General features: G+C 32.4%; 1 protein-coding gene, 1 long non-coding RNA gene and 1 pseudogene across 4 annotated transcripts in view; 1 reads left to right on the top strand and 2 right to left on the bottom strand.

Moving 5' to 3' along the window:
- The window catches only part of LOC306648876, a 603,819-nt gene that overhangs the window by 488,341 nt on the left and 88,016 nt on the right, over positions 1-27,462 (top strand). The gene's annotated exons all lie outside the window — the stretch shown is intronic.
- The window catches only part of MAP4K5 (mitogen-activated protein kinase kinase kinase kinase 5), a 99,046-nt gene that overhangs the window by 52,708 nt on the left and 18,876 nt on the right, over positions 1-27,462 (bottom strand). For both annotated transcript variants that reach the window (XM_079118941.1, XM_079118942.1), the window contains exons 3-9: positions 24,346-24,403; positions 12,137-12,227; positions 11,619-11,683; positions 8,604-8,659; positions 4,861-4,908; positions 4,732-4,774; positions 2,860-2,932 (exon numbers count right to left, since the gene is read on the bottom strand). In XM_079118941.1, the coding sequence (XP_078975067.1) occupies positions 2,860-2,932; positions 4,732-4,774; positions 4,861-4,908; positions 8,604-8,659; positions 11,619-11,683; positions 12,137-12,227; positions 24,346-24,403 (434 nt within the window). The remainder of the gene's footprint in view (positions 1-2,859; positions 2,933-4,731; positions 4,775-4,860; positions 4,909-8,603; positions 8,660-11,618; positions 11,684-12,136; positions 12,228-24,345; positions 24,404-27,462) is intronic.
- Positions 5-2,324, bottom strand: LOC306653624 (small nuclear ribonucleoprotein E-like; annotated as a pseudogene). The gene is made up of 2 exons: positions 2,306-2,324; positions 5-1,392 (listed from the first exon to the last, which is right to left on the bottom strand). The product of its transcript is annotated as a small nuclear ribonucleoprotein E-like (transcript).

Raw genomic sequence — 27,462 nt, 5'->3', positions numbered from 1 at the left:
AGGTATCAGTGAACATAATATTTTCATTTTCAAAAAATACTACTTCTTATTATAACCATTAGATTTGGAGGGAAAAGAAGCTGAGAGGTCTTTATTAGCAAAGAAGAAACTTTATCAGGAAAGACTTAAATTTCTTCTGTGTCTCTGTCTCTCTCACACACACACATACATACTCTTTTAAAATTCATTATTTAAAAATCTTGAATACTGGTGATGTGAGAAAAACTTCGTTTTTTAGTTTGTGTTAGGTGAATCTTATTATGTAATACAGGAAAATGAAAAAGAATACTTAAAACCCTAGGAAGATCACAGAAAACTTCCCAAAGAAAATAACACTTAAAAATGAATCAGCAGGGAGCTAAGGTGTGAGTAAGGAGTCTGAACATTTCATAGTGCAAATGCAGGAAGAGAAGGTAAGCACATGGATCACCTGGAGAGTTGCTAGGGCAGGGCAACTCAATATTTGATCCTCAGATGAGATGGGCAGTAAGTACACTGCTAGTTACCATTTGGCAACAAGTACAGAAACACAGTAATTAAGCAGTCTTTCTTATCCAAATGCATGATCAATTTTTAGCAATTCATTTTTATTTTATAAAAATATACCTGTGATAGGAAATGAAAAAATATTATCCTTTGCAACAGATGTAATAGTGTGGGGAAAATGAACTTCAGAAATGGGGGCTAGATTATGAATGACCTACTGATTATAAAAGGATGTTTATTTAGATTTCTGGACCCCCTTGAAAGACTTAATTATGGCAACAAACAATCTAGAACTTACAACAGCATGAAGGACAGTGTGAGAGGAGACAAAACCAGTCAGGCGAATTAAAGAACTATTTCAAATGTACAAAGGAAAAAGAAAAGAGAACTTTTCAAAGGCTATGGAAGAATGTATAGGATAAAAGGGGCCGACTGAAGATATATTTTTAAAATTTTTAAATGAGATTTAATAAAAAGAGTTCCATGGCATTTATTTTCATCTGGTTACAACACAAGGGTAATCAAAACAATATGAACAAATGTTTTAGAACTATATTCCCAGCAAAAGTCACCTTAAAACAATTGTGGCTTTCTCTATAACTTCTCACTTCATTGATCATTTCTAGTTGGAGACACTTTGTAACACAGTAATATTTTCTTTTATCATGAACCAATCCAGTTGTTTTCTTGACTTTGTTTTAGAATGAATCTCTTCTGTATCATCTAATACAAGGTTCACGTATTCATTAAAACCAAAAATATAATCCTCTACTGGTATATTCATTTGCTCCTAGAGCCACACCTGAATCTGGGACCTGTTTTACAAATATCTGAAGACGAGGTTGATGGGCTGCACCATCACCTTCTGGACCTTCTGGCCTAACCCACAGTACACCACGATGGAATCTCACAAAGATCATACCAACCAGCAAGTTAACGTAGAGAGCAACATCTGGAATTGAGAACTGGAAGAGGAAGTCTGAAGATATTGAGTATGAAATGCTGGTGGGATACTGAAGTAGAACTATTATCAAGCAACTGCTAAGTATATAGAAGTCTGAAGGTCAACTGAGGAGCTGAGTTGGAGTTACACACTTAGGAGTAAGATGTATATGATGGCATCTGACATTATATGGTAGAGATGATATTGCCCAGGAGAAATATTCTTTTTATTTCAACATTTACTATTTTAGAATTAATTATATTTATATTGAATATCCACAAGTTGCTTTTATATGCATTTAAGGTTATAAAAAGTTCTACTAACACACTTTCAACTCAAGTGTAGTTAATGATATGCAAGATATATACTAAAAATGCTGAACTGTAAATGTGAGTTCTATATATATAATAATGGATCCAGGACTAAAAAGAAGAAATGATTACTATGGAGCCTGATGATTATAAACAAGTTTCATAGAGGAAAGAGGTTGAGCTGGAGCCCAGAAAAAGCAAATCAATTTCGATTCCTCTGCCCACTAGAATCATTTAGTGGTAGCTAACAGGAATGCCATGCGAACACTATTGCACTTCCTGGCTCAGTGGGAAATGAAGATGTTGACCCATCAGTCTACCATAGGTGATAAAAGTCAGAGTGCATGTCACTCTTTGCAATGGGGAGAAGTTAAGATAAAAACAGAAAAAGGGGTTCCTAAAGAGGTAACGAGTACAACCAGTATTTCACATAGTATGATCAGGGTACAAAAATAGAAAATTTTGACTGGAGAGGAGTGTTTACAACACAGGACAGTCACAAAAAAGGGTAGAGGAGGGAAATGGGCTTTGTACCAAAGGGAATTCGATAGATAACCTAACTTACTTGTGCTTTCATATAACATTTATTGGGGCCTTCCTGTTATTAAAAGCGGTACATGGTAACTGAAGAGAATGTGGAATACATGAAAAAATATGGAAAACAGTGAAGCACAATTTCAACCAAAAAGAGTCACTCTTTCACACATTCTCATTTATACCTTTTACTTAAACATATCTTTTATAAAACACATCTTTTAAATTCCCTTGCATATACTACTTTAAAATAATTTTTTTTTTAGTTGTAGATGGACACAATACCTTTATTCTATTTATTTTTATGTGGTGCTGAGGATCGAACCCAGTGGCTCACATATGCTAGGTGAGCACTCTACTACTGAGCCACAATCCCGGCCCACATATACTACTTTTAATCTTGATATTTTTAATGTGCCATAAGTTTTATCCATTGACTATTCATCTTTTACAACATAATTTTTAATATTCAGCATATTATTCTTTTGACTTAAAAAGATGTACATGATTTCCTTAACTTATTCCAGGATGTGGCTCAGTTATAAAGCAAGAGACTAAAATGTACTAATAACAGTAATGTCTTACCAATAAGGTGTGCCAATGAAAGATTTTCGTTTTGCTATAGTAGCTGTTATTTTTGCAGCAACCCCAAAATCAGCTAGAGAGGAAAAAGAACAGAAGATAAAATTTTCTTTTTAGAACAAGTAATGTTTCTAAGTTTCACAGTTTCAATAATGCTATACACATAGCATTATCAATAATTCAGAAATAATTTAGAAAACTTGGAATGGACCTACCATTTGACCCAGCTATCCCACTCCTTGGCCTATACCCAAAGGACTTAAAATCAGCACACTACAGAGATACAGCCACATCAATGTTCATAGCGGCTCAATTCACAATAGACAGACTATGGAACCAACCTAGATGCCCTTCAATTGATGAATGGATAAAGAAACTGTGGTATATATATACAATGGAATATTATTCAGCTATAAAGAATAATAAAATTATGGCATTTGCAGGCAAATGGATGAAATTGGAGAATATCATGTTAAGTGAGATAAGCCAATCTCAAAAATCCAAAAGAGGAATGATCTCACTAATAAGTGGATGATGACACTTAATGGGGGGTGGGAGTGGGACAAGAATGGAGGAAGGAGGGACTGTATAGAGGGAAAAGAGAGGTGGGGGGGTGGGGGGGAAGGAAAAAAATAATGGAATGAATCAAACATCATTACTCTATGTAAATTTATGAATATGCAAATGGTACGCTGTTACTCCATGTTCAAACAGAAACAACATGTATCCCATTTGTTTACAATAAAAATAAATTTAAAAAAATAATTCAGATATTTACATGAGGTAACTACATAAGTGAAATACCTAAATCTACCAACCTAGATGCCCTTCAGTTGATGAATGGATAAAGAAACTGTGGCATATATATACACAATGGAATATTACTCTGCCATGAAGAATGATAAAATTATGGCATTTGCAGGCAAATGGATGAAATTGGAGGATATCATGCTAAGTGAGATAAGCCAATCTCAAAAAACTAAAGGACGAATGATCTCTCTGATAAGCGGATGAGGACATATAATGGGGGGTAGGAGGGGTTAGCGTTAGGGTTAGGGTTAGGTTTAGGGTTAGGGATAAAGAGGGTGGTAAGAATGGAGGAAGGAAGGACTGTATAGAGGGAAAAGAGGGATGGGGGGGAGGGAAAAAATAACAGAATGAATCAAACAACATTGCCCTATGTAAATTTATGATTTTTAATAAAAAAAATCTAAAAAAAAAAGAAATACCTAAATCTTTCTTAGTTTATAACAAACTCATTAAAATAATTCAGTATCATTTTACTATGATGAAAATATACTTTATTAAGAATAAGTTAATAAAAATAGTTTTATTACAAGCTTACTGAAGTTAATTTGGGGAACAAAAAAAGCAATAAAACTCATGGGCAAAACATACTCCTGAATTCCTTTTATCCTAACAGGGATAGTATCTTACTATTCTTAAAAAATGTCCTTTTTTTTCTCTGTATAACATTTTATATTGTGAGTTGTTAAAAATGATTATAAAAAACTAAATACACAGAGTTAATTTTTGCCATTTCATATATCAGGAGATTTTGCTCTCATATATTAAAAATATTAATGACTGAATAATATTCTGTAAGTAATAAACTGTAGTTTAACAGTTTCTCTATTGCTAGAGTTAGGTTTGCATTTTTTCTACTATAAGTAATGTAACAAATACTTCTATGAATATGGCTTCTTCATCTTAAGAATTAATTTCTACAAACTGAGTCTCAGGACTAAAACCTACTGTGCCAAAGTATAAATATTATTATGATTCAATATGAATATTAAAATTGAACAATGTCAATTCTCATCTAAAATTTTATTAATTTTTTGGAAAAAAATTTAGAAATTTGAAACAACATACCTAATTTTACATCACCATGGTCTGTCAATAAAATATTTGCACCCTAAAACAAAAATACAAATTCTATTAAATTAGCATAAAAATTTCTTCAAATACAATTAGCAATTTAAACATATTAAATGAACTTACTTTGATATCTCTATGCATTTTGCCTTTAGTATGCAAATAGGCAAGACCCTGAGGTTAAAAAAAGAAAAGGTATGTATTAGCAAAATTACAAACTTGACTCTAAAATTTTCTACTTAGTTCTCACTGAATAAGAAAAACTAGAATGCCTTTCTGAGTGGGATAAAACTTAAGAAGAGCTTCTTTCTACTAATCAATGTTTACTATATCTTAAAGATTTCTAATTCATTTTCTGGTAAAAACTGGAAATAATTTATAAAAACAGAATTTTGAATGAATGCATTTATCATTCCCAAGTTTCCTTTATAGTTCTTTCAGCATTTATAAGTCTTAAAAACTATTTTTTAAGGTTTTTTTCATAAATATCTTTATTTATTCTAATTTGTTGTACACAATAGAATGCATTTATACATTTTGATAGATCACACATAAATGGAGTGTAATTTCTCATTTTTCTGATTTTACATATTGTAGGACCACAACGGTCATGCAGTCATGTATGTACATGAGGTAATAATGTCTGTTTCACTATTTTTGAAAGATATTTTTTATAGGCATTGAGCTCTAGGTTGACAATTTCTTTCTACCTTTAGGTTCTCCACTGTTGTCTTAACTGTTTCCAATGATAAATCTGCCATCATCCTTTTGTTTGCATGTAATGGATTCTTTTGTTCTAAGTATTTCTAAGGTTTTATCATTATCAAATGAGCAATTTGATGACATGCCTTTGTGTGTGTGTGTGTGTGTGTGTGTGTGTGTGTGTGTGTGTGTGTATGTGTTTTCATGTTTTCTATCCTTAGTTTGTTGAGTGCTTGGGGTCTATGACTTAATAGTGTTCAATAAATTTGAAAAAATTTTAGCCATATTTATTTTCCAAATATTGTTTTCTTTCCTTTCTCCCCTTTTTTTCTCTTCTCCTTCAGAAAGAAAAACTATATACATATTAGGTCACCTGAAATTGCTCTATGGTTTAATAATTTTAGTTTTTCAGATTGAGTCTTATGTTTCCCAGGCTAGTCCCAAACTCCTGGGCTCAAGCAATCTTCTGGCTTGAGTCTTCTAAGTAGTTGCAATTATAGGCCTATAATACCATGCGTGGTTTTTCATTTTTTTTTTTTTTTAATCATTTTTTTTCTGTGTTTCATTTTGGATACATTTTCTACTAACATACCCTCAAATTCACACAAATGTATATATACATATATATTTTGTTTTAGTTGTAGGTGGACACAACACCTTTATTTTATTTTTATGTGGTGCTGAGGATCGAACCCAGGGCTTCACGCATTCTTGGCATTCTTGGTGAGTGCTCTACCACTAAGCCACAACCCCAGTCCCATATATATGTATTTTTCAATATGTAAACTGCCATTGAGTCCATCCTTGGTTGAGTTCTTCATACAGTATAGTTTTCATCCCTAGAAGTTTAATTTTGGTCTTTTTTTTTTTTTTCTTAAACATCTTCTATATCTCAGCTAAAATTGCTTTCTTGTCCTATTCTGCTAATTCTAGCATCTTTGTCAGTTGTGAGCTAGCTTCATTGATTTTCTCCTTATTATGCTTCTTTGCATGTCTGGTAATTTTTAGATGCCCAACATTTTTGTGCTCTCTGGGTACTACATATTTTTGGATTTTAGGGGAAGACACTGGGGATTGAACCTAGGGACACTTTACCCACAAGCCACATTTCCAGGCCTTATTTTTTAATTTGAGGCAGGGTCTCCCTAAATTGCTAAGGCTGGCCTTGAATCTGAAATCCTCTTGTCTCAGCATCCCATGTCTCCAGGATTATAGGCATGCATTACCACATCTGGCTGGTGTATTTCTGGATTTTTTATAAATACTCTCCAATACTCTATCCTAAATACTCTAGCTGCCTTGTTTTCCCTGCATCAAACTTGTGTTCTTTCTCCCTGTACCATGGTCTGTTCCTTGTTTTCTATCTCTCAGGCCTTTAATACCTGATGTCATTTCTCTTTTGTGGTACTGGGGATCAAAGCCAGGGCTTCAGGAATGCTAGGCAAGTGCTCTACCAGTGGGCTACATCCCAGTCTCCTGATGTCCAGTTTCTTGACAACTACTATTTCATATACATTGCCTACTTTTTTTTTCAGGGAGCAAGGTAAATGATACTTTGTTACTCCATTTTTACCAAATGTTAAACTCGAACTAATTTAAATTTATAAATTGCTTACAAAGCCTCATTATATTTGGGGAACTAGAACCACATAAACTAAGGTCTTATATCAGGTACAGAATGCAAATCCAAGCTGCCGTTCTTTCACTTCCACTCTTAAAGAAACAATGAAGTTGGAAATTAAAATATAAAGGGAATGAATTTATCAATAATTCTGTGCTATAAGTACATGGTTAGGTTTATAATTTATTTAGATACAACAGATTATTTTGTTATATAAATATTGTAAGGAAAACATAAAGTTAGTCCTCCACATCCATGATTTATGCATTCATGGATTTAACCAACCATGGACTAAAATAATTTTGGGGAAAAATATCTGTCCTGAACATGTAGACTCTCTTTTTTGGTCACCCCTAAACAATACAGTGTAACAACTATTTACATAGCATTTACATTGTCTTAGGTATTAGAAGTAATCTAGAGATGATCTTAAGTATAGAGAAGGATATGTTACAAATATTACACTATTTTATATAAAGGATTTGACCTTGTACCAATTTTGGTATCCTTAGAGTTCTTGGAACCAACTCCCCACGGATAATGAGTGATCCCCCGCCCCCCCTCTCTCTCACGTGCGTGCGCGCACACACACACGCATACGAACATAAATATTGAATTTACTTTCATATCTTTCACAGTAAGATTTGGCATGGTGTATCTTTTTTTAAACTATGTGGAAACTAACTCTATAAGCTCACTAGAACTTGCTCTTAGATCTGGTCAAACTCCCAATTTCTAAAGTATGGAAGAACCACACATAAAATTATCAATTAACAATTATCAGTTGTAAATTATAAAAATAGAAAAAAATAAAAACCTATAATTACTACTTAATTCCTCCTCATTTAAATGCCTTAAAGTATATGAACAAAATTGTTAGTTGCTAATTTTCTCAACAGTCTATTTATAAATAAATAAATAAATAAATACCCTATACTTCTATTGCACACCCACTTTAACATACTAAAAGCTCTCACAGATCCTGAAGTAAAGAAAAATAGCCATGTGTTCAATATAAACTTAGAGAAAGGGGTTCTGCTTATCAATGACATGTATTAATATCCCACAGAATTAGGTATTACAGATAATGCTATGGGTTATTGCTGTGCATATTTATTTTATTTTGGGAGAAATGGTAAAAGACTTCACATTCTCTGGAGCAGACAATTTTCACTGCCATAAAACTTCAAGGCAAAGTTTAGACAATTTTACAGTTGAGAAGTCTGGTGATCCGGAAAAACAAATTTATACCTGTGGCTTTCCTTAGCTTTGTAGCAATGAAAGTAAAGCGACAAAGTAGAATAACATAAATGATCCCTTGTATTAGCATGAAGGCAGAACACCACTTACCACCACTACATGTCAGCACCAACTTAAGTGAATTCTTGTGACTTGCTCATGAAAAAATACAACTAGTTTTACAGAACTATACTGAGATGGGAATAGAAAAATAATTTTGGTTTACCCTTTCTCTTTTGGATGACTATCATTCTATAGTTATTGATTATGAGCTGGAATTGCCTATATATCTGAGCAAATATAGTACCTGTAAGGTTTCTCGGCATACGTAGGCTATTTGCAATTCTGATAATGGTCCAGTAACTAGAAAAAAAAATATTACATTGTCATATATTTGAAGATAACAGATTAGAAATAGTCTACTTTTTAAGATGACCAACTATTGTATAACTTCTCTATATCACTAAATAACTTCTCTTCTGACCAGGAGCATACATTATCTTTATAATCAAGAAACAAAACAAAACAAGAAAAGGTAACACTGAGACTGAAAATATACTCTAAAAATAAGAGATTTACTTCATAACAACTTCAGTAAGTGAAAATATTAAGCACCCATTAAGTGCAAAACATAATACATCATAGAAAGTTCTATAGAAAGCAATGAACATATCTCAATCGTGAACAATTTTTTTTTAAATAAAGTCAAGAAACTTGATAAACATACATAACTAATGACAGTTATATGAGATGTACAGAAGCACAGAGTTTGGTTACTGAAACACTGAAAAGCATCATTACATTTTAAACATCAAGATATTATCTCTTTAGCATAATTCTTTACCACATCTATCAAGACAAGGTGGCTTGAACCAGTACCTTATCTGAGAATTTAAAAAGTAGCCAGGATCACTTTTATCACTCAGACCTCTCCCTTCCTAATATGAACTATAAAATCCCTCTTATGCAAGTACCCATCAAGAAACTCTGGAACTCTGTCTTTCAAAACCATGAGAGAAAATCTGGGGTGGTATTTGCTGACAATAAAACCTAGGTAGCTACAGGTAATCTTTGCCTAGAAAAACATTTCACTGCATATTTTCATTGCTGCCTGTCTGTACCCATTAGGAATAAAACTCTGATTCTTAGTACATTGATGGACTAGTAATAAAAGCCACTTTATTAGCAACATTTAATTTATAAGTGTAGATATTCTTGACTACTGATTTTTAGGATACTATTTATAGGAATTCATACTTCTTAGATTCTAATTAATAGCAATTTCATGAAGAAATAAAACTGATGTCTCAAAGCAATTTTTTAAATTTAAAAGGGAAAGTAGTAAAAACTGCCAGCTGTATAGTTTAATTTTATCCATATTTTCATTTTATAAAAGTGACTGGATAAATTTACAATTAAATAGAAACTTCATATAAAAATCATTCTTCTTTATAAAATCATAGATAAGGATTTTAAAAAAGTGGCATAGAACTGTTTTCTACCAATAAATTTTATTTTATTTTATCTTTTGGCAATCCTGGGGATTGAACCTACTGGTTCTTGATCACTGAGCTACATTGTGAGTCCTTTTTATTTGGAGACAGGGTCTCACTAAATTGTAGAGGCTGGCCTGGAACTTGCAATCCTCTTGCCTCAGCCTCCTGAGTTCCTGGGATTATGGGTAGGTGTCACTGTGCATAGTTTACCAATAATTCTTTAAAGTGAACAACAGGATAAAAAAAGGTCATTCCAGTTTTGCAATATATGAGAAAATGAAAGTCTATTAAATAAGAGAATAAAGCTTTTCTTTTTTTTTAAAGTGAGATTTGTTCTTATTTTGAAATTCTTAAGAGTAAATCATAATGTCTATGTGTAACATTTATGTGGTAAACTTTATTTTAAAAATAAAGAGGTGGTGATCAGGACCTTTTTGTTATGGGTTATTTGTTGTAAAAATTAGATAACTACTACACAAAAAGTTTATAATGAAGTAATATATCAATTCATTATTACTATAATTCAGAATTTTATATCTGAGTCCTGCATTCCCTCCCTTTGGTACTGACTTATTTCTGGTATGTAGCCTTTTGTTTTGCTTGCATTTACATTCATTCATATGTATACTTATAAAAAATATAATTTCTGAAAGCCTTAGTATGATTAACCATGCTACACATATTCTTGAGGATTATCCAAATCAATATACAAAACTATTTCATTGTTTTAAGTGCTACAAGGTATTCCATATCATAAGTACAATGTAGTTTATTCAAGTGCTTGTCTATTATTGACTTTTTAAAAACTTTGACCTCTACAATATTATATAAACTGAAACTGCACTTCTGTTTCTATATTACGGCTGCATCTGTAAATTACATGACTAAAATTCAATAAGGCTTCCAGTATAAAGATTTCAGCACAGAAATATTTTAAAATATTTCACATAATTTGGTACCAGGGATTGAACCCAGGGATGCTCAACCATTGAGTGACATCCCCAGTCCTTTCTGAGACAGGGTCTTGCTAAATTGCTTAAGAGACTCACTAAGTTGCTGAGGCTAGCCTTGAACTTGCAATCCTCCTGCTTCAGCCTTCCGAGACTCTAGGATTACAGGCATGTACCACTGTGCCAGGGCACATAATTCTTAATAATAAATAACAAACTATGCATAGTTGCAATGGGAGTTTTACTATCTGACACGCATGTTAAACAAGGAAAAATTATTTTTTTAAGGATACAATCTTAATTTTACAAATTCTAGAAATTCAAATACTGTAAACAAATTAGAAATTAAACTACAGAGACAAAACTATTTCTATATATTATTAGTAAGCAAAGTCAACTAAAAAAAATCTGCCTAGTTAACAATGCTAAATAAAATACTCCAATTAAAAAAATTACACATTTTAATGCAATATTCCTGTAGTAAGAAGTGAACTATTTTTCTGGTTAGCTGGTTAAGTCACTAAGATAGATACATATTTCCCCTTGTGAGTTACTCTTTGCATTTCAAGTCTTATTTATAAGGGTGTTTAGCCAGTTTCATTAGTAGATAAAACACTTTCCTAGAGCTTACATCTAAAAAGTAAAATTTAGTTTGTACAAATACTTTTGAATTTTTTGGTTCTGACTTAGGCAAATTTAACTGAATAACCACCACCAACAAAAATCTTAGGTTTCTTTTGTGCAGTTCTGGGAACAGAACAAAAGAATGCAAAAGAGTAAATTTCTACCTATTAATTTCCTGGGTGACTGGAAATGTCAAACAACAATCATTATCATCAAAGTCAATTTTAAAGTATAAAGTTAAATTCACAGTACCATGATAAATATCTTGAAGAGATCCGCCACCACAGTATTCCATACAAATCCACAGTTTTTCTCGACTATTATGAAGAGAAAATTGTATTAGCTGGTAATTTGTAATCATTAAAATAAGTACTATAAGGCTTATACTCTTCAAAACACCAAGAGTCAGGATACAGAAGATAACAGGAAATTGCTGTAGCAATCTCTCTTTAATATACAGAAAAGTGCATCAGTTTCAGTTTTGTTCCCATTTAAAGATTTAGATTATGATCCATTTTATAAGGTAAATACTCATAATCATTCATAATGTTTCATTAAGGTTGTCCTAAAGTATAATTAAATAAAGGAGGTACCATAATTAACATAATAGAGAAATGAAAAGAAAGTTCTAGAAATTTTACCACTTGAGTAGTGTAATTTAAAAATTGCCACATAAAACAGCACTGACCTGAAAGGAAGGGAGGGTGGTAGCAAAGAGGATATAAAATACAGAGAGAACAGATACTTCTGTTTTTTTGTTTGTTTCTTACCTGAGATAGCTTCCAAAGTAGGCAACAATGTTACAATGTTTACATTCTTTAACCATAAATATTTCTTGTTGAATCAAAGAAAAATCATCTCCTGAAAACAAAGTAAATTGGTCATCATGTTACTCAAAATCTCTACACAGGGAGGAAGGAAAACTCTGCAATAAATATTAAATAGAGGTGAGAAATTCAGCATTCTCAGTACTTCAGTGAGGTCTGAAGACTTAAAGTGTACAAATCTTTGAATCCACAGTTGCTTCAAAAATAGTCTTTTTGGGGTGGAGAGATAGCTCAGTCGGTAGAGTTCTTGCCTTGCAAGCACAAGGCCCTGGGTTCGATCCCCAGCACCGCAAAAAAAAAAAAAAAAAAAAATAGTCTTCTTAAGGAGATATGCACAGAGACAGATTAGTAAACATCTAATGTTTACTGTGGTAGTGTAAGAATAAAAGAGTGGTTTAATAAATTATGGTACAATTTACAGCTACTCTTAAATTCTAAATATGAAAACATGTGCATGCTAAGTGAAAAGGGAAAGGGAAGATTTAGATATATATCACTTAAATACATATGAGCACTGAAAGAGTGTTTAAAAAGCATGCAATGGTGGAAGTAAAGTTAATTTTGCTTCCTTCTTTCTTATCTGTATTTTCCAATATGTGCCTCATAAACCTGTTTGAACTGCTTAACTAGAAACAAGTTATATAAAAAAGATACTATTACTGGGAATTTTATGATGATTATGAGACTACTACCTAGTGGTACTGTTACACTATTTTATATCAAAGTGTAGTTTACTTCAGTAAAAGGCATTTATGAGCAAGTAGAATGATTGCATGTGCATTATATAAAGGTACCATAACACAGGCATTAAGAGCTTGAATTCTGGAATACACATAGCTGGATTAAAATTCTAGTTCGGACATATACTAGAATTTCAGCAACTTGACCTTTCTGAGTCAGGTTATTTGTTAAGCAGAATCTGGATTCATTCTACTATTTAGCTTCCTTATATACCACTTAGTCATATATTCCCTACATTTCAGTAATGGCAAATTGCTAATGATTTTGGTAACAGATTCTTAAGTCCCTATGTTTCTGATTATGTATTACCCTCAGCTGGGAATGTTGTGAGAAAGTCATTGTACATATGCATTTAGCACATTTGAGAGAATAAATACAATAGTAATATTACTATATGTGAGAAACAGGAAGATTTGAAAACATGTTCTTTGTTAGGACATCATTATAAAAATATTTTTCTTAGATACTGTTTTACAGTGGTCTTTTGAAAAGCAATGTCAGATTTAAAATCAGTGGTGCTGATAGATTCTAGCAGTAACTTGAACTCATCTTTAAAAATTGCACAGGGTCAAGAAAGAAAAACTCTGAAACAAAATCTTCACACAAGGGCTGGGGTTGTGACTCAATGGTACAGCACTTGCCTAGACCATGTGAGGCACTGGGTTTGATTCTCAGCAACACATATAAATAAATGAATAAAATAAAGGTCTATCAACATCTAAAAAATATACTAAAAAAAAAAAAAATTAAAAGAAAAACCTTCACACAAGCCAGAGATAGCTCCTATTTGTATTTTCAATTCTTTCCATTTGGACCGGAAACAAAACTTTAAATACTTTTGCTATGCCATAAGTACTCTGTAAAGAATCAATCATTGTTGTAACTGAAACACAAATTTAGTTTAGCTCTCATACACCCAATTCATTTATAGTCTAGGAACTCTTTTCAACAATCACTGCATATAAACATTTACTGATAATTCAGTCACAGGATTTAGTGTTACCCATTTTACAGGATTAAGTCAGTCAATGAGGGTACAATCTAACTGCATAAAATTCTGAGTAAAACATCTTTATAGTTTTTACTTGTAAACTGGGAAATATGTAGTACATAAATCATTACTTAAGTTTAATGGTCAGCCAATGAAAGGGGATCAGTAGAAATACAAAATAAAAGATGACCTACAAGGAGGCAGAGGAATGAGGAAGGCCTAAAGGCTACAGTAAAAGTTTGCCTGCCTCAGTGGAAAGGCACTGTTTCCAGTGTTATGTTCTTGCTTGAGACTTTTCCATAATAGCATTAGAACTTATTCTTTTTTTTTTTTTCCCTCCCTCTAGTACTGGGCATTGAACCCAGGATTCTCTTATCATTGAGCTACACTCCCAGTCCTTTTACTTTTTATTTTGAGACAGGGTCTCAGTAAATTGCCTAGGCTTGTGATCCTCCTGCCTCAGCTTCCTGAGTTACTGGGACTGCAGGCATGTGCCATTGCACTAGCAGAACTTTACACATACCAGTGTCCAACAAATTGGCTACATTCTACCCTTCCCGTCATTTTATCAAGAGGACATAAGCATGGCATAGTAGCACATTCCAGTAGCCCAGGCCCTTTGAAAGCTGAGGTAGGATGGTCACTTGAGCCATGAGTTCAAGATGAGCCTGGGCAATACAGGGAGACATTGTCTCAGGAAAAAAAAAAGGGGGGGGCGGGAGGGGGAGAAAGAAAGAAAAAGGAAAGAAGAGTAAAGAAGCACCTAACTTCATTACTGCAGACAATTCCTTGGATTCCCATTTATTGGTTCTTAAACGTGCATAGAAGTCTTACATCTTAGTTGTGTTTCAATTAAGTCTGGGATTTAAGACAGATTTTCTGACATATGGTACTAACTTTTCAATGGTGTCTAAATTCTTAAACTGACCTATATATGTCAATAATATAGCTAAATTAATACTACGAGTAACAAACCACTACTTATTAGGGAAAACTGGCTTAGTTCCATCCCAAGACTATGTCCCCAGCAGCAGTTATGTGCTGTGTCTACCAGGAAAGGTGGGGTCTTGGTGAAAGTGTGCTACAATTTTTAACAGTTGTAACTGGAAGGAAGACTTCACAAGTATAAGTCATTAATAATGCAGATATCTGGGGACTGTTCGTTCTTTAACACATAAAACTTAGAGTGTGTAAATTCCAGTTCTAGGTATATTCTTCATTTATCTGTTGTACTGATCTTTGAAAAGGGTATCAAGTTCACTCAACAAAGAACAATCTCTTCAAAAAACAGTGTTGGAAAAACTAGATATCCACATGCAAATGAATTAAGATGGACTCTTACCTTAAACAATATACAAAAATTTACAAAATAATTTAACACCTAAACATAAGATCCCAAACTCTCAAACTCCTAGAAAAAAAATCACAGAAGAAAAGCTTCATGACATGAAATTTGGCAATGTCTTCTTGATATTACACCAAAAGTATAGATAACAAAAACAATCAATTGGGACTATTTAAGTTTAACAACTTAAAATTTTTGTTTATCAAAGCACACAGTCAACAGAGTGTAAAGGTAAAACAAGGAATGGTAGAAAATATTTGCAAACAAACAATATATCTATTAGGGAGCTAATGTTCAGAATATATAAAGAGCTCCGACAACTCAACAATAATCTAATACCTTGATTTAAAACAAGCAAACAAACAAAAAAAACAGGCAAAGGCTTTGAACAGACATTTCTCCCAAAGATGACATACAAATGGCCAATAAGCACACAAAAGACCCTCAACAACACTAATCACAGGTATGCAAATCAAAAATACAATGAGATATAACCTTGCCCTGATTAGGATGGGTTTCTATAAAACATAAATTATAACAGATGGAAGGAATGTGAATAAGTTGGAACCCTTGTGTATCACTGATCAGACTGTAAAATGGTGCAAATGTTATGAAAAATGATATGGCACTAACTGTATAGTAACTGTGTGTTAGGGTTGGGGGTGTAGTTCAGTGGTAAAGTGCATGAGGCCCTGGAAATCCAATTTGTGTAGTGTCCCAAAATAGAGTTACCCTGTGATCTAGTTATCCCATTTCTAGGTATATATATCCCAAGAATATATCTAGACTCTCAAAGAGATAAATTTGCATGCCCATGTTCAGCAGCACTATTCACAATAGCCAAGTGGTAGAAGCAACCCAAATGTCCATCCCCAGATGGATGGACAAACAAAATGTCATATATACATATGTGCAATCTTAAAAAGAAAACTGCTACATGGTGCACATGGATAAACCTTAAGGATGTTATTTTAAATGAAAATTATAAATACCATATGATTCCACTTATATGGAATATCTAAAACAGATTCGTGGACACAGAAAGTAGAATGGTGGTTATTATCAGGTGTGGGAAGGGAAGTTGTTTTAATAGATACAGAGTTTCAACTTTGACTTCACAACAATGCAAATACATTTAACATAGCTAAACTATACACTTAAAAATGGTTAAGATGGTAAATTTTATGACATGCTGTACACCTTAATAAAAAATTTTAATTACGTGAATAAAGTCTAATTTAGTGATTTTACTAAAGTTGGATGTTCAAGTTTTGAAAAAAAAAAAAAACCCTTTTTAAACATATATTTTAAAAATATGTACAAGTAACCTTTAACATTTTATAACATTTGCTGGGTGGGGTGTTGCATGCCTGTGATCACAGCAACTCAGGAAGCTAAAGAGAAGATAGCAAATTCAAGGCCAGCTTCCCCAACTTAACAAGGCTCTAAGCAACTTGGTGAGACTCTGCTTAAAATATAAAATAAAAAGAGCCAGAGATGTAGCTCAGTAGTAAAGTGTCTGTGGGTTTAATCCCTAGTACATTCCCCCAAATAAGTAAGATTTTTAAAAGATTCACAGAAAAAGTTCAATGTAAAAATTAGATATTTTAATTAACATTTGCGATATCAAATAACAACAAAAGTTTTCTGCACTATTATGTATTAAATACATTTCTGAAGTTTATGAAATGAACAGACACCAAAGGGAAAACTGATTTTAGTGGCAGGTTAGCAGTATTGTTTTCAGAAAATCAATTAATCCAATATTAAATATTTGATTCACTAAACTGCATATCAGCATGAAAAATACAGTGACACAGGGTGGCAATCTTGTGAATTTGACTGACTTGGTTGGTAATATGAAATATGATTGTTTTCCATTGAGTAAAATGAATGTATAATGTTAAATGGAATTTCATTTCTAATTGTACATTTTCTTTAGAATGCCCATCTTAGATTCTGAAAACTCATTTGGAGAGAAAATCCCTCCAAAAACTTACCTAGAGAGAAAATACCTATCAGTATCAGCAATTTAGAATCTGACATTGTAGGTTCTTTTTTTTTTTTTTTTTTTTATTACAAAGTAATACAAAAGTATCTTTATTTCATTTTTATCTTGTGTTCAAAAACAAATTTGGAAACAGTGTCTTAGCATTACAAATGATTTTTACATATTTTTTAAATGACACAAAGTTTCTACTTAACCTTTATTGGTTTTCTGCATTTATTATTTTAAACCAATAAAAATAAAATTTTTGATGTACACTAGTCCCTCAAATTAACATTTTTCATCAGTTCAGACTTAAAGTGTCCACACAGTGAAGACAAGGTACAAATATTCTACTTTATCGAAGAATGGATTGTATAGAGGAAAAAGAGGGTGGGAGGGGTGGGGAGAAGGAAAAATTACAGAATGAGACAAGCATCATTACCCTATGTACATGTATGATTATACAAATGGTGTGACTCTACTTCATGTACAACCAGAGAAACAAATTGTACTGCATGTTTACAATGAATCAAAATAAATAAATTATTAAAAAAATCAAGATTGCTAGATTTTTAAATAAGAGTTTCTATAAAGCAAGATCATACCACTAAATTAGATAGAATAGCTGACACTTGATCTATTTGGCCAAGTGCTTGCTTTAGCAATTGTTTAAAAACATTCACAATGCAAACTAATGACTGCTTAAGTCTTTGTACACATCTTCACTTTGTTCCATTTACTCTATTTTCTCAGCTTATATTTCTAGGAAACAGAATGAAGTATTTTCTGATAGTATAAGAAAAATCTTAAACATTTATTCAAAAGTATTTAAAGGTTCCTACTTAGTTTGAAAACTCTTTAAGGAGACACGACTAACTTAAAATACTCAATTCTTTAATGAATATTTCCAATTTAGCATTTTAAAGACTGAGCAAGTGAACAGACAATAGTAATCATCCAGGACAGTGATTTTCTTAAAATTTCATCCCTTGTAAGCAAGCATCATAATATTTAACATACTATAATTTGCCTGTTTAAAAATATTATGGAGTTTCACCACAATAGAGGAAAAATGGAATGAAAGGAAAGGAGAAAGGAAAGTTCTAATGGTCAGTTTTCCTAGGAATTTTGTTCCTTCTCTGGCTGTAGGCCACCAAGAGCTACAGACTTTTGAGCAAAATAAGCATCTGTAAAATGCATTAGACAGTGGGCCGAAATTCAGACATAAGACAGGAAAACATGGTGGCACACATTATAATATCTGTCTGCTTTTCTAGGGCATTCCTGAGGCCTGACCAGAGATGAAAAATGCAGCTAACATAACAGTATCATTCTTGGTAATATTTTCAACACTGATCATTGGTAAGTCAAATTCTACTTAATGCCACCTTTTGTTAAAATGGTGACTATATTTAATAAGTATCTACTATAAAAATGTGATAGAAATGGTTAAAACATTCCTGAAAACAATCGTTCTCTTGTGTATTCAAAGGGCAACAAGAACATAGTGACATAGGAAAGAATGCTGACTTCATTTTCTTTCACAATTTATTTTTATTTTTGTGATGCTGGGGATTGAACCCAAGGTTCCAGACACACAAGGCAAGCACTCTACTACTGAACTACAGCCCCATCCCTTTCACAGTTATTTTTGTGGCTAAGTAAAAAAAACAGTTCTCTATGCTAATTTATTTTTATTCTTAACTCTAAGGCTAACTTAGCATTTTAAAGACTAGTAAGAAGAGTCTCAAAAGCAATCTGTTTCAGTAAAATTTTGACTATACTATTATAATAAAATTAAACTGCCAGTGGTAAGTCAGTAAATCTACAACAAAATTTGGAACTCTAAAATAACTATAAATCCTATTTTAAATTGTGTGTGTGGGAAGGGTGCTCTTAAGCCTACAGCTGGGATTTCCATTTACTTAAAAAAAAATCTTGTTTATGTTTTACCAGACATAAAGCTTTTCCTAAGTTACACTGGCAAATAATTATCTTTTCATGTCTAAATATAATTCTAAACCAATTCATCTGTTAAATAAATACAAGGAAGCACTTTTCTATTATACTGACTTTGGTGTAATATTTTTAAAGCTGCTAAATAGAGTTAAGAATTCTTTTTTTAAAATACAGCTGCCTCCAGATTTTTTTGAAGAATCTGAACTGAATACTGGGAAAATTCATTAGTATACCATCATAGTTATGACATAAATATCACCAATGTCTGTTCAAAAATGTGAAAAACACCATCTACTTTAGTTTTACGGACAATGTTAAACATTGATCCCTCTCAAAAATTCTATAGCAATAAAAAAGCAGCATATATAGGATTCAGAAGACATGGAAAACTTACTTTGAAAGAAAATTTTAGCTGGGGGAATAGATCAGTGGTAGAGTGTTTGCCTAGCATGTGTCAAGCCCTGGTTAGATCCCCAGCAACACAAAAAAAGAAAAGCGAGAGAAGAAAACTTTAGACAATAGTATTTCAAACTTTCAAGGAAATGAAAGAAAAAACAAAACAAAAGTTTAGGTAAGTTAAGGCAACTAAATAAAATAAAAAGAATGCTGGTAGTTTGGGGTGAAGGGAGGTTTGAGGAAAAATAATACTTTTATAGAATTTAAAAAAAGCCTTGGAAACAACAAATAGAAGTAATATTGGAAACAAGTAAGTCACAGATGTGATTGATAGCAGACTTTAAAAAAAATCACACGGTATAGAAGATACTTAAACATGACTAGAGATAAAACAGGTAAGAAGTAAAGGTAAGGGAGAGCTAATGTAATTAACTGATATTCCTAAAGTAACGAGAGTTTAAAAATCCGAGAATGATAAAAGAAACTTTGCTGAAATAGAGAAAAAATCTAAACTGCACACAAAAAAGCTCACTGTGCTTCAGGGGGAATAAAATCTGTAGAAAATTAACAAGAACAAAATATATTTTGTTGAAGTTAACTAATTTCAAAGATAAAACCTGCTACAACAATTAGGCAGAAGCAGCAAGTCAAATATCCAGGGAAAAACATCAGGTAGGCCTTACAGTTCTCTCCAGCTGTATTCGAGGGAGAAAATGTCTGCAGATTTTCTGAGGACAGGAGGAGAATGTGGGACACAATCAGCATACCTCATCAAATGGCCATTCTTATTCAAATGCAACAGAATACATTTGTGTCATTCTTTTATAGAAAGAATATTGACTGGCAGTATGTGCTTATACTGTCCTAGGTGCTGAACTATAAGCAGTGTAGACAGAAGATCACTATTCTTATGGATCATACACTCTGGGAAAGAGAGAGAAACAAACAAATACAAAAAAATTAAAAAACAAATGCATCCATCAGTCAAATCCTAGGCAAAAAACTAAAACAAGGGCTTGGGTGACTACCTTAAATTGGCCTCTCTGTAGACATGGCATTTAAACTGAGATCCAAATGATTAGGAACTTTCTGAGAAAAGATGAAAAACAGAAAGGAAGGGACAGTTCAATCTGGGATTGCTTAAATAAAAAGAAAATGAAAGCAGATTAGGGAAAGGAGAACATGATGAGCTCAGAAAAGTAGAGCAGATCATGCAGGATTTTGTGAGCAAGACTGGAAGTCTGAGCATGATTCTAAGGGGATATGGAAGCTTCAGGGAAGTGTGAAGAAAAGAGAGCTATGATCTGATTTATGCTTTAAAAAGTTCACTACAATGGCTCTAGTTTTTACGAGATGTTAGGAAATGGAAGGTATGGAAAAAGAAATGGGAAGACCAGAAGGGTAAAACAGCAATATAGAGAAGGAGGTGAATTAAGAATGTGTTTTGGTAGCAGTATGAAGAACTTGCTGACAGACTGATACTGTAGTGCAAATAAAAAATAAATAAGATTAATGCCCAGATTTTTGTCTTGGTGAACCACTTATGAAAATGGGGAAGACTGAAAGAACAGTTTTGGGAAGAACAATTTGTAGGGTCATACTGTTTTACTCTAATACTTATCGAAAAATCTGTGTAATGATATGATTTATCTGAGAGCTGATATTAAAAAAAAAAAGTCAGAATGGCAAGGACATGGTATAAAAAGACCAACAGTGAGCACTGAATCTACTTCAAATATAAAACTAAGTCTCAATAACTGTTCATTACATTTATAAAGATCACATATACTATAGTTCTTAAAAGGAAGATAAACAGACTAATACATACTCATACCCTAATATAATCAGAAAGTTCTACAGCCAAATCCCACAGTAAGCTAATGGCTTAAAAGTAGGAGATGAATAGGCAGGAAGAGGATAAATAGGCAAATTTGTTCACTTCACACCTAGGAAGCCAACAGATAACTGTTTCATTACTTAAGTTGATAGATAATAAAACCCCACAAATGTAAGCATATTATTCAAAGTCTTATAAGACTTCCAATTAATAAAACTATAGATTGTGTATCTTCCAAATTATCAGCAGCAAAAATAAAAGAAACCCCCAGGCATAATTTTAAAAATAAGCTTCAAAGAAAGACTATGAACAAAGCAAAGCAAAACAAAACAAAAAAACACAACAGAGCCAGGCACACTGGTCCTTGCCTGTACTCCCAGCTACCAGGAGGCTGAGGTGGGAGGATAGCCTGACCCAGGAGTCTCGCACCACCTGGGCAACAGTAAGAGCCAATCTCCTTTTTGTGGGGTACTGAGGATTGAATTCAGGGTGTTCTACCACCGAGTTACATCTTCAGTCCTTGCACTGAGCATTACCTCTCCAGACCTTTTTACCATTTTTAAAAATTTTTATTTAAGTTTACTTTTTTGTAGTACTGGGAAAGAAACCTAGGTGCTTTACCTCTGAGTATATCCCAGCATTAATTTTTTCAAAAAATTTTTTGTGGTATTGGGGATTGAATCCAGGGCCACTGTACCACTGAGCTTCATCCCCAGCTTTTTAGTATTTTTATTATGAAGCAAGATCTGATAAGTTGTTCGAGGTTGGTCTCAAACTTGTGATCCTCCTGCTGTGGCCTCCCAAGTAGCTGGGATTATATACAAGTTTGTATCACCATGCCTAGCACAAGAACCTACCTTTAAAACATAATGAAGGAATAAGAAAAAAAAATCCAAATCATCTAAATTAATCTCACAAATATCATTTGTTTCTTTCCTTGATAAAAATATTCAGTGTTCTACTGGGGTAAAAATAGGAAAAGAGAAAGGAAATAGCTGAAAAATAAAAGTAATGAAGATTATAGTATGTAATGAAAAGTTTAAAACTGCAGATAAAAGAATTTGTATTAATGACTTTGGAAACTGGTCATTTAAAAAAGAATAGACTTAGAACTCACTCTTTATTACAAAATCATTCCCAATGAAGCAAATATTTAAACTTTGGAAGGAAACAACTAGAGAAATTTGTGAAAATTTTTTATAATTATCAACTAGAAAAAGGCTGATTATGAGGAAGAAGAAAAGAAAGAGAGGAAGACTAATAAATTTCACTAAGAGAAAAAAAAATACTTCCACACAGACAAGCATCAAAAGTGGAGTGAAAAGACAGAAGACAAACTGGGAAAACTTAAAATGAAAACTCAATCTTCCAGGTGCAAACAGCATCTAAAATGCAATAATAAGAGACAAATAACCTGAAAGAAAGACAGGCAATCAGCAGAATATAAAAATGGCTGAACACTAAGATTACATCATCAACATTTACTAAATTTCTTGGGGGGAAGAGTTTAAATATCATCCAATCTTTATATATGAGAGACCTATAACAAAATTAATAGTTTTTACAAAAATAGAAAGTGAAAAATTCAAATCTTGCAAATTGTATTAACTTATAACCCCAGTATTTTATCCTTATATGTTAAGTAGTATCATACATATGATGTATTTTTCTTATTTTTATTGAATTGTCTTTCTTCTGTTACTTCAAATAAATGGTTTATTGAGAGGTCAGACTCAAAGGATTTTTAAAGCATACTCATTAAATTCATTAAATGAATTATAATAAAAAGTAAGCTATACACTTAAGTCAAATAAGTAAAACTGCTATAACAAGCCAGTGTACTTATTAAAGGCAGAAAAGAGATCTTTGTTTCCTCTGAGAGCCCAGACCAGAATCTGGACTGTAACCACCCCTTGAATGTAACCTGAGTTTCTGTTGGAGTGACTCTTCCAGGAGAGGCAATTGCTTGTACCATTCTCATATTCCCTTCTATTTGTGTTAGTGACATTTTAGAGATCATTCTATACTTATTAAGTGGAACTCTGTAACAGGATTCTAAAATAGTTATTATTATAACAACTTCTGTCTGTTAGGTAAAAGGACGTGTCATATTTGAAAACTTAATTTTAAAGTGTTCTAGCATATGCTACCTCAGTAATACAATCTTTCTAATGAACCATACACTTAATGATCTAAATGTTGAAATATGAAACCATTTTAACTGCTCAAATTAAGAAATTAGCATAATTATGGTCACACATATGTCTTAGTTTATGAACTTATAAATGAACAGAGTATCAAGATATGCACTTACATGGTCAAAAACTACTACTGCCCAAATTAAAAACTTTTTTAAGAAATTAAAATCATAATATTTAAAGTTTTTTTTTCAAAGTGAATTATTTGGTGTGTTTTAAAACAGTCTTCTGATACTAGATGTGTTAATAAAATAACATCAGAATCATCAAACCTAAATCAACCAGCCAGGGACCAGCTGACAAAATAGCATCATCCAGAATATTATATGAATAACCCTAAAATGTCACTCAATACTTTTCTAATCAAATTTTCATAATAACTAAAAATAAAGCTAAAATAATCACTATAACTGCAAAAAAATTACTTTAAAATTATCAGTCAATGCTTATTTCAATTTTTTTTTAATATATACATTTCAAATTTTATTTAGCAATAAAACTGTCCCATCAAAACTTTAATGACCTCCAACGGAATTTAATATAGCCATACTGTAGATATTCTACTACACTGCCAGAACATATAAAAACTTCTTTTGGGAAGAAGGAAAACAAGGAAGGAAATATAGACTATGCTTTTCATGAACTGCACAAGAAAATTGTTTTAAAAAAAATGTCTTGAAGGTTTATATACATACCAGGCTCCAACTTGATGATTTTTACTGCAGCTAACTCTCCTGTATGTACATTTCTGGCCTAAAAATGAAATAAAAACACAAAATTTTTTTAAGTTTGTTAATTTCACACATATTACTTGGCACTATGTTAATTACTTATCAATAATGCTTTAACAAAAGCTAAAAACAAAACCTTTATTTCCAATAAAATGAGTGTACCCATTTTCTCATCAAAGAAAAAAATGTAGAAAAGACACAAAAGTATTTCTAAAAATTACCTGTAGTTCCACCACTCAAAAATAGCTACTGTTTAAAACTTTGGGTATAATTCCTACAAGTCTTTTCTTCACACTTGGGTTAATTTTTTTCAATAATAATTTTTTAAAACTACAGTTAGGAGAAGTAAGTTCTGGTGTTCTATAGTACAATAGATGGAATATAGATAATTATGTATTTTTTTTTTAAAACTAGAAGAAAGGATTTTGAATGTTTTTACCACAAAGAAATAATGTTTGAGTAGATAGATATGCTTATCCTGATTTGAACATTACACAATGCACACATGTATCAAATCATTATATGTACCTCATGAATATCTGCCAATTAAAAATTAAATAAAATTTCTATGCAGAAAAAAAACCCTCCCATGGTTTTATTTATATTATAAACATAGTCACCAGTCATTAAGGGAAAAATTAAAAATCAAATCATCTGTATCTAACTACACAGAGTTAAAACTTTTAGTGTACTTCAGTGTACATGCACCCAACTTACCACCATATAAGCATGTACATGAGTATGTGTGTGTGGAAGATAACCTTTCCAGTACAGTCTTTTACAACATGACTTGCAATGCTGCCTAATTTTTCACTGGTAGAATACATAATTTTACCAATTCACTATTATTGGACATCTAGAATTTTAATATTATTTTATCATTACAAATACAGGGATAAACATCTTAGTTTCATATATACATATGCAGCCTTATTTTCTTTAAACAAATTCCTAGAAACGAAAGCACTTACCATTTCACAAAGTCTCATGGACAGACCTACTGTAATTAGTGCTGCAATGACTATTCCTAAAAATATTTTAGCATATATCAGCTTATCAGCAAAGCAACCTAGACATAATTGTTAGGGCAAAATGTACGTGGATTTAGAATATATATATTGCCATATTGCTTTAAAAAGCTGTGAATTTATACTTTCATCAACTTTGGATGTTAAATACATGTCTGCCATGATCTATTGTAGTTAAAAACTTTTGTTTTTAAAATTATGTACTTTCTCTGTGCTACATGTAATTTTCAATGGCTATAAAAAGTCCACATAATCATACCCCATTTATTTCATTAAGGCTCCCTTTTCATTTTTTAAGCTTATTTCTTTTAGAATGGATTCTAAGATATGGGAATATTTATTTATTTATTTATACATACATACATACATACATACATATGTACCTACACACTGAGGATTGAACCCAGGGCTGCTTTACTACTGGATTACACCCCCAGCCCATTTTATTTTTTATTTTGAGACAGGGCCTTGCTAAGTTGCTTAGGACCTCACTAAATTGCTCAGGCTGGTCTTGAACTTGAGATCCTCCTGCTTCAGCCTCTTGAGTTGCTGTGATTAAAGAAAGGAGTGTACCACCATGCCCAGCTAAGATATGGAATTTTAGATCAAAATTAAGCTGTCAACATGTCAAAATACTCTAAAAGCATTGTGCTATTATATTCTCACCATAAATATGGGTACTCATCTTCATTATGCCCAGTGATATACCATATGTGAAAATAAAATTCACATTTTTTACTATTAAAATTGAATGTCAACTTTCATACTTGACATAAAAAATAAGAAATGCAACAAGAAATAGGAAAGTATAACATGGGATTAAATAAGTCATAATCACTAAAGGAATAAAAAGAAGAATGACAAAGAAAATAGGGAAGAGAATATTAGGAGATACTTCTAGAATGACTTTCAAAAGGTGAGAAAAAGAACAGAATGGTAGAGAGGGATACATGAAAGAAAAGAATAAGAACAGAATCGACAGTAGAAGTCTCAACTATTTTGTAAAGACTAATTCACATATCCCTTATCTTTTGTGGTAAACAGAGTAAGATAGGGTTAGGAGGTCTCAATACCATTCAATACCAGAGTAAGATAGGGTTAGGAGGTCTCAATACCATTCCTAGCATCTTCCCTTCCTTGCCTTTAAATAAAAAGATTGTCTGTGAGCCTCAGGTCATACTTTTTAAAAATCTTCCAACATTTTAATTTCCTCTGTGTTATAGAAAGACATGTACATATAGAAAAATTCACATGCCAGGGAGATTTTATAATACAAAATAGAGTCAGAGGTTATAATCAGTGACCTCCTAGTAATCTTGTTCATAAGGATTATAAAATGTGTTAGAAGGAAAATTCCGAAAAAAAAAAAAAAAAAAAAAAAAAGATAGCAATTATGGTTGTAATGTTTAGTAGTTTGCAGGATTCTTCATATACATTATTTAATTTATTTAAACACAAAAGACTCAGTAAAATCAAATGACCTGTCCAAGGTCACTAAACTGGCAGGGGTAAGAATCAGATTTAGAATATAAGAACTGTACTCTGGTCTGGAACTACTGCCTGGGCTGGAGAATATCGTGTTAAGTGAGATAAGCCAATCTCAAAAAACCAAAGGACGGATGATCTCACTGATAAATGATGATGATTCATAATGGGGAGTGGGAGGGAGGCAAGAATGGAGGAACGAGGGACTGTATAGAGGGGAAAGAGGGGTGGGAGGGGTGGGGGGGAATAACAATGAATCAAACACCATTACCCTATGTAAATGTATGATTACACAAATGGTATGCCTCTACTTCGTGTACAGAGAAACGAGTTGTACCCCACTTGTTTACAATAAAAAAACTGTACTCTGATAACAAGATTTCATTACTCCTTTTCAGAACATGAGAATTTTCTTTTACTTTTAAATATGCAACAGGTACCTGAGAAAAATATTAACTGTATGATATCTAACAGATCTCAGCGGTGACTTTTGTTCAGAATAAAACAATAGTATAATATACTAATTATCTTTCATATTAAATTAACATTCCTATGGATGATTTTCATT

This window comes from Sciurus vulgaris (genome assembly GCF_902686455.1).
Source record: "Sciurus vulgaris genome assembly, chromosome: 2".
Lineage (NCBI taxonomy): Eukaryota > Metazoa > Chordata > Mammalia > Rodentia > Sciuridae > Sciurus > Sciurus vulgaris.
This window is presented reverse-complemented; position numbering and strand designations above follow the sequence as displayed.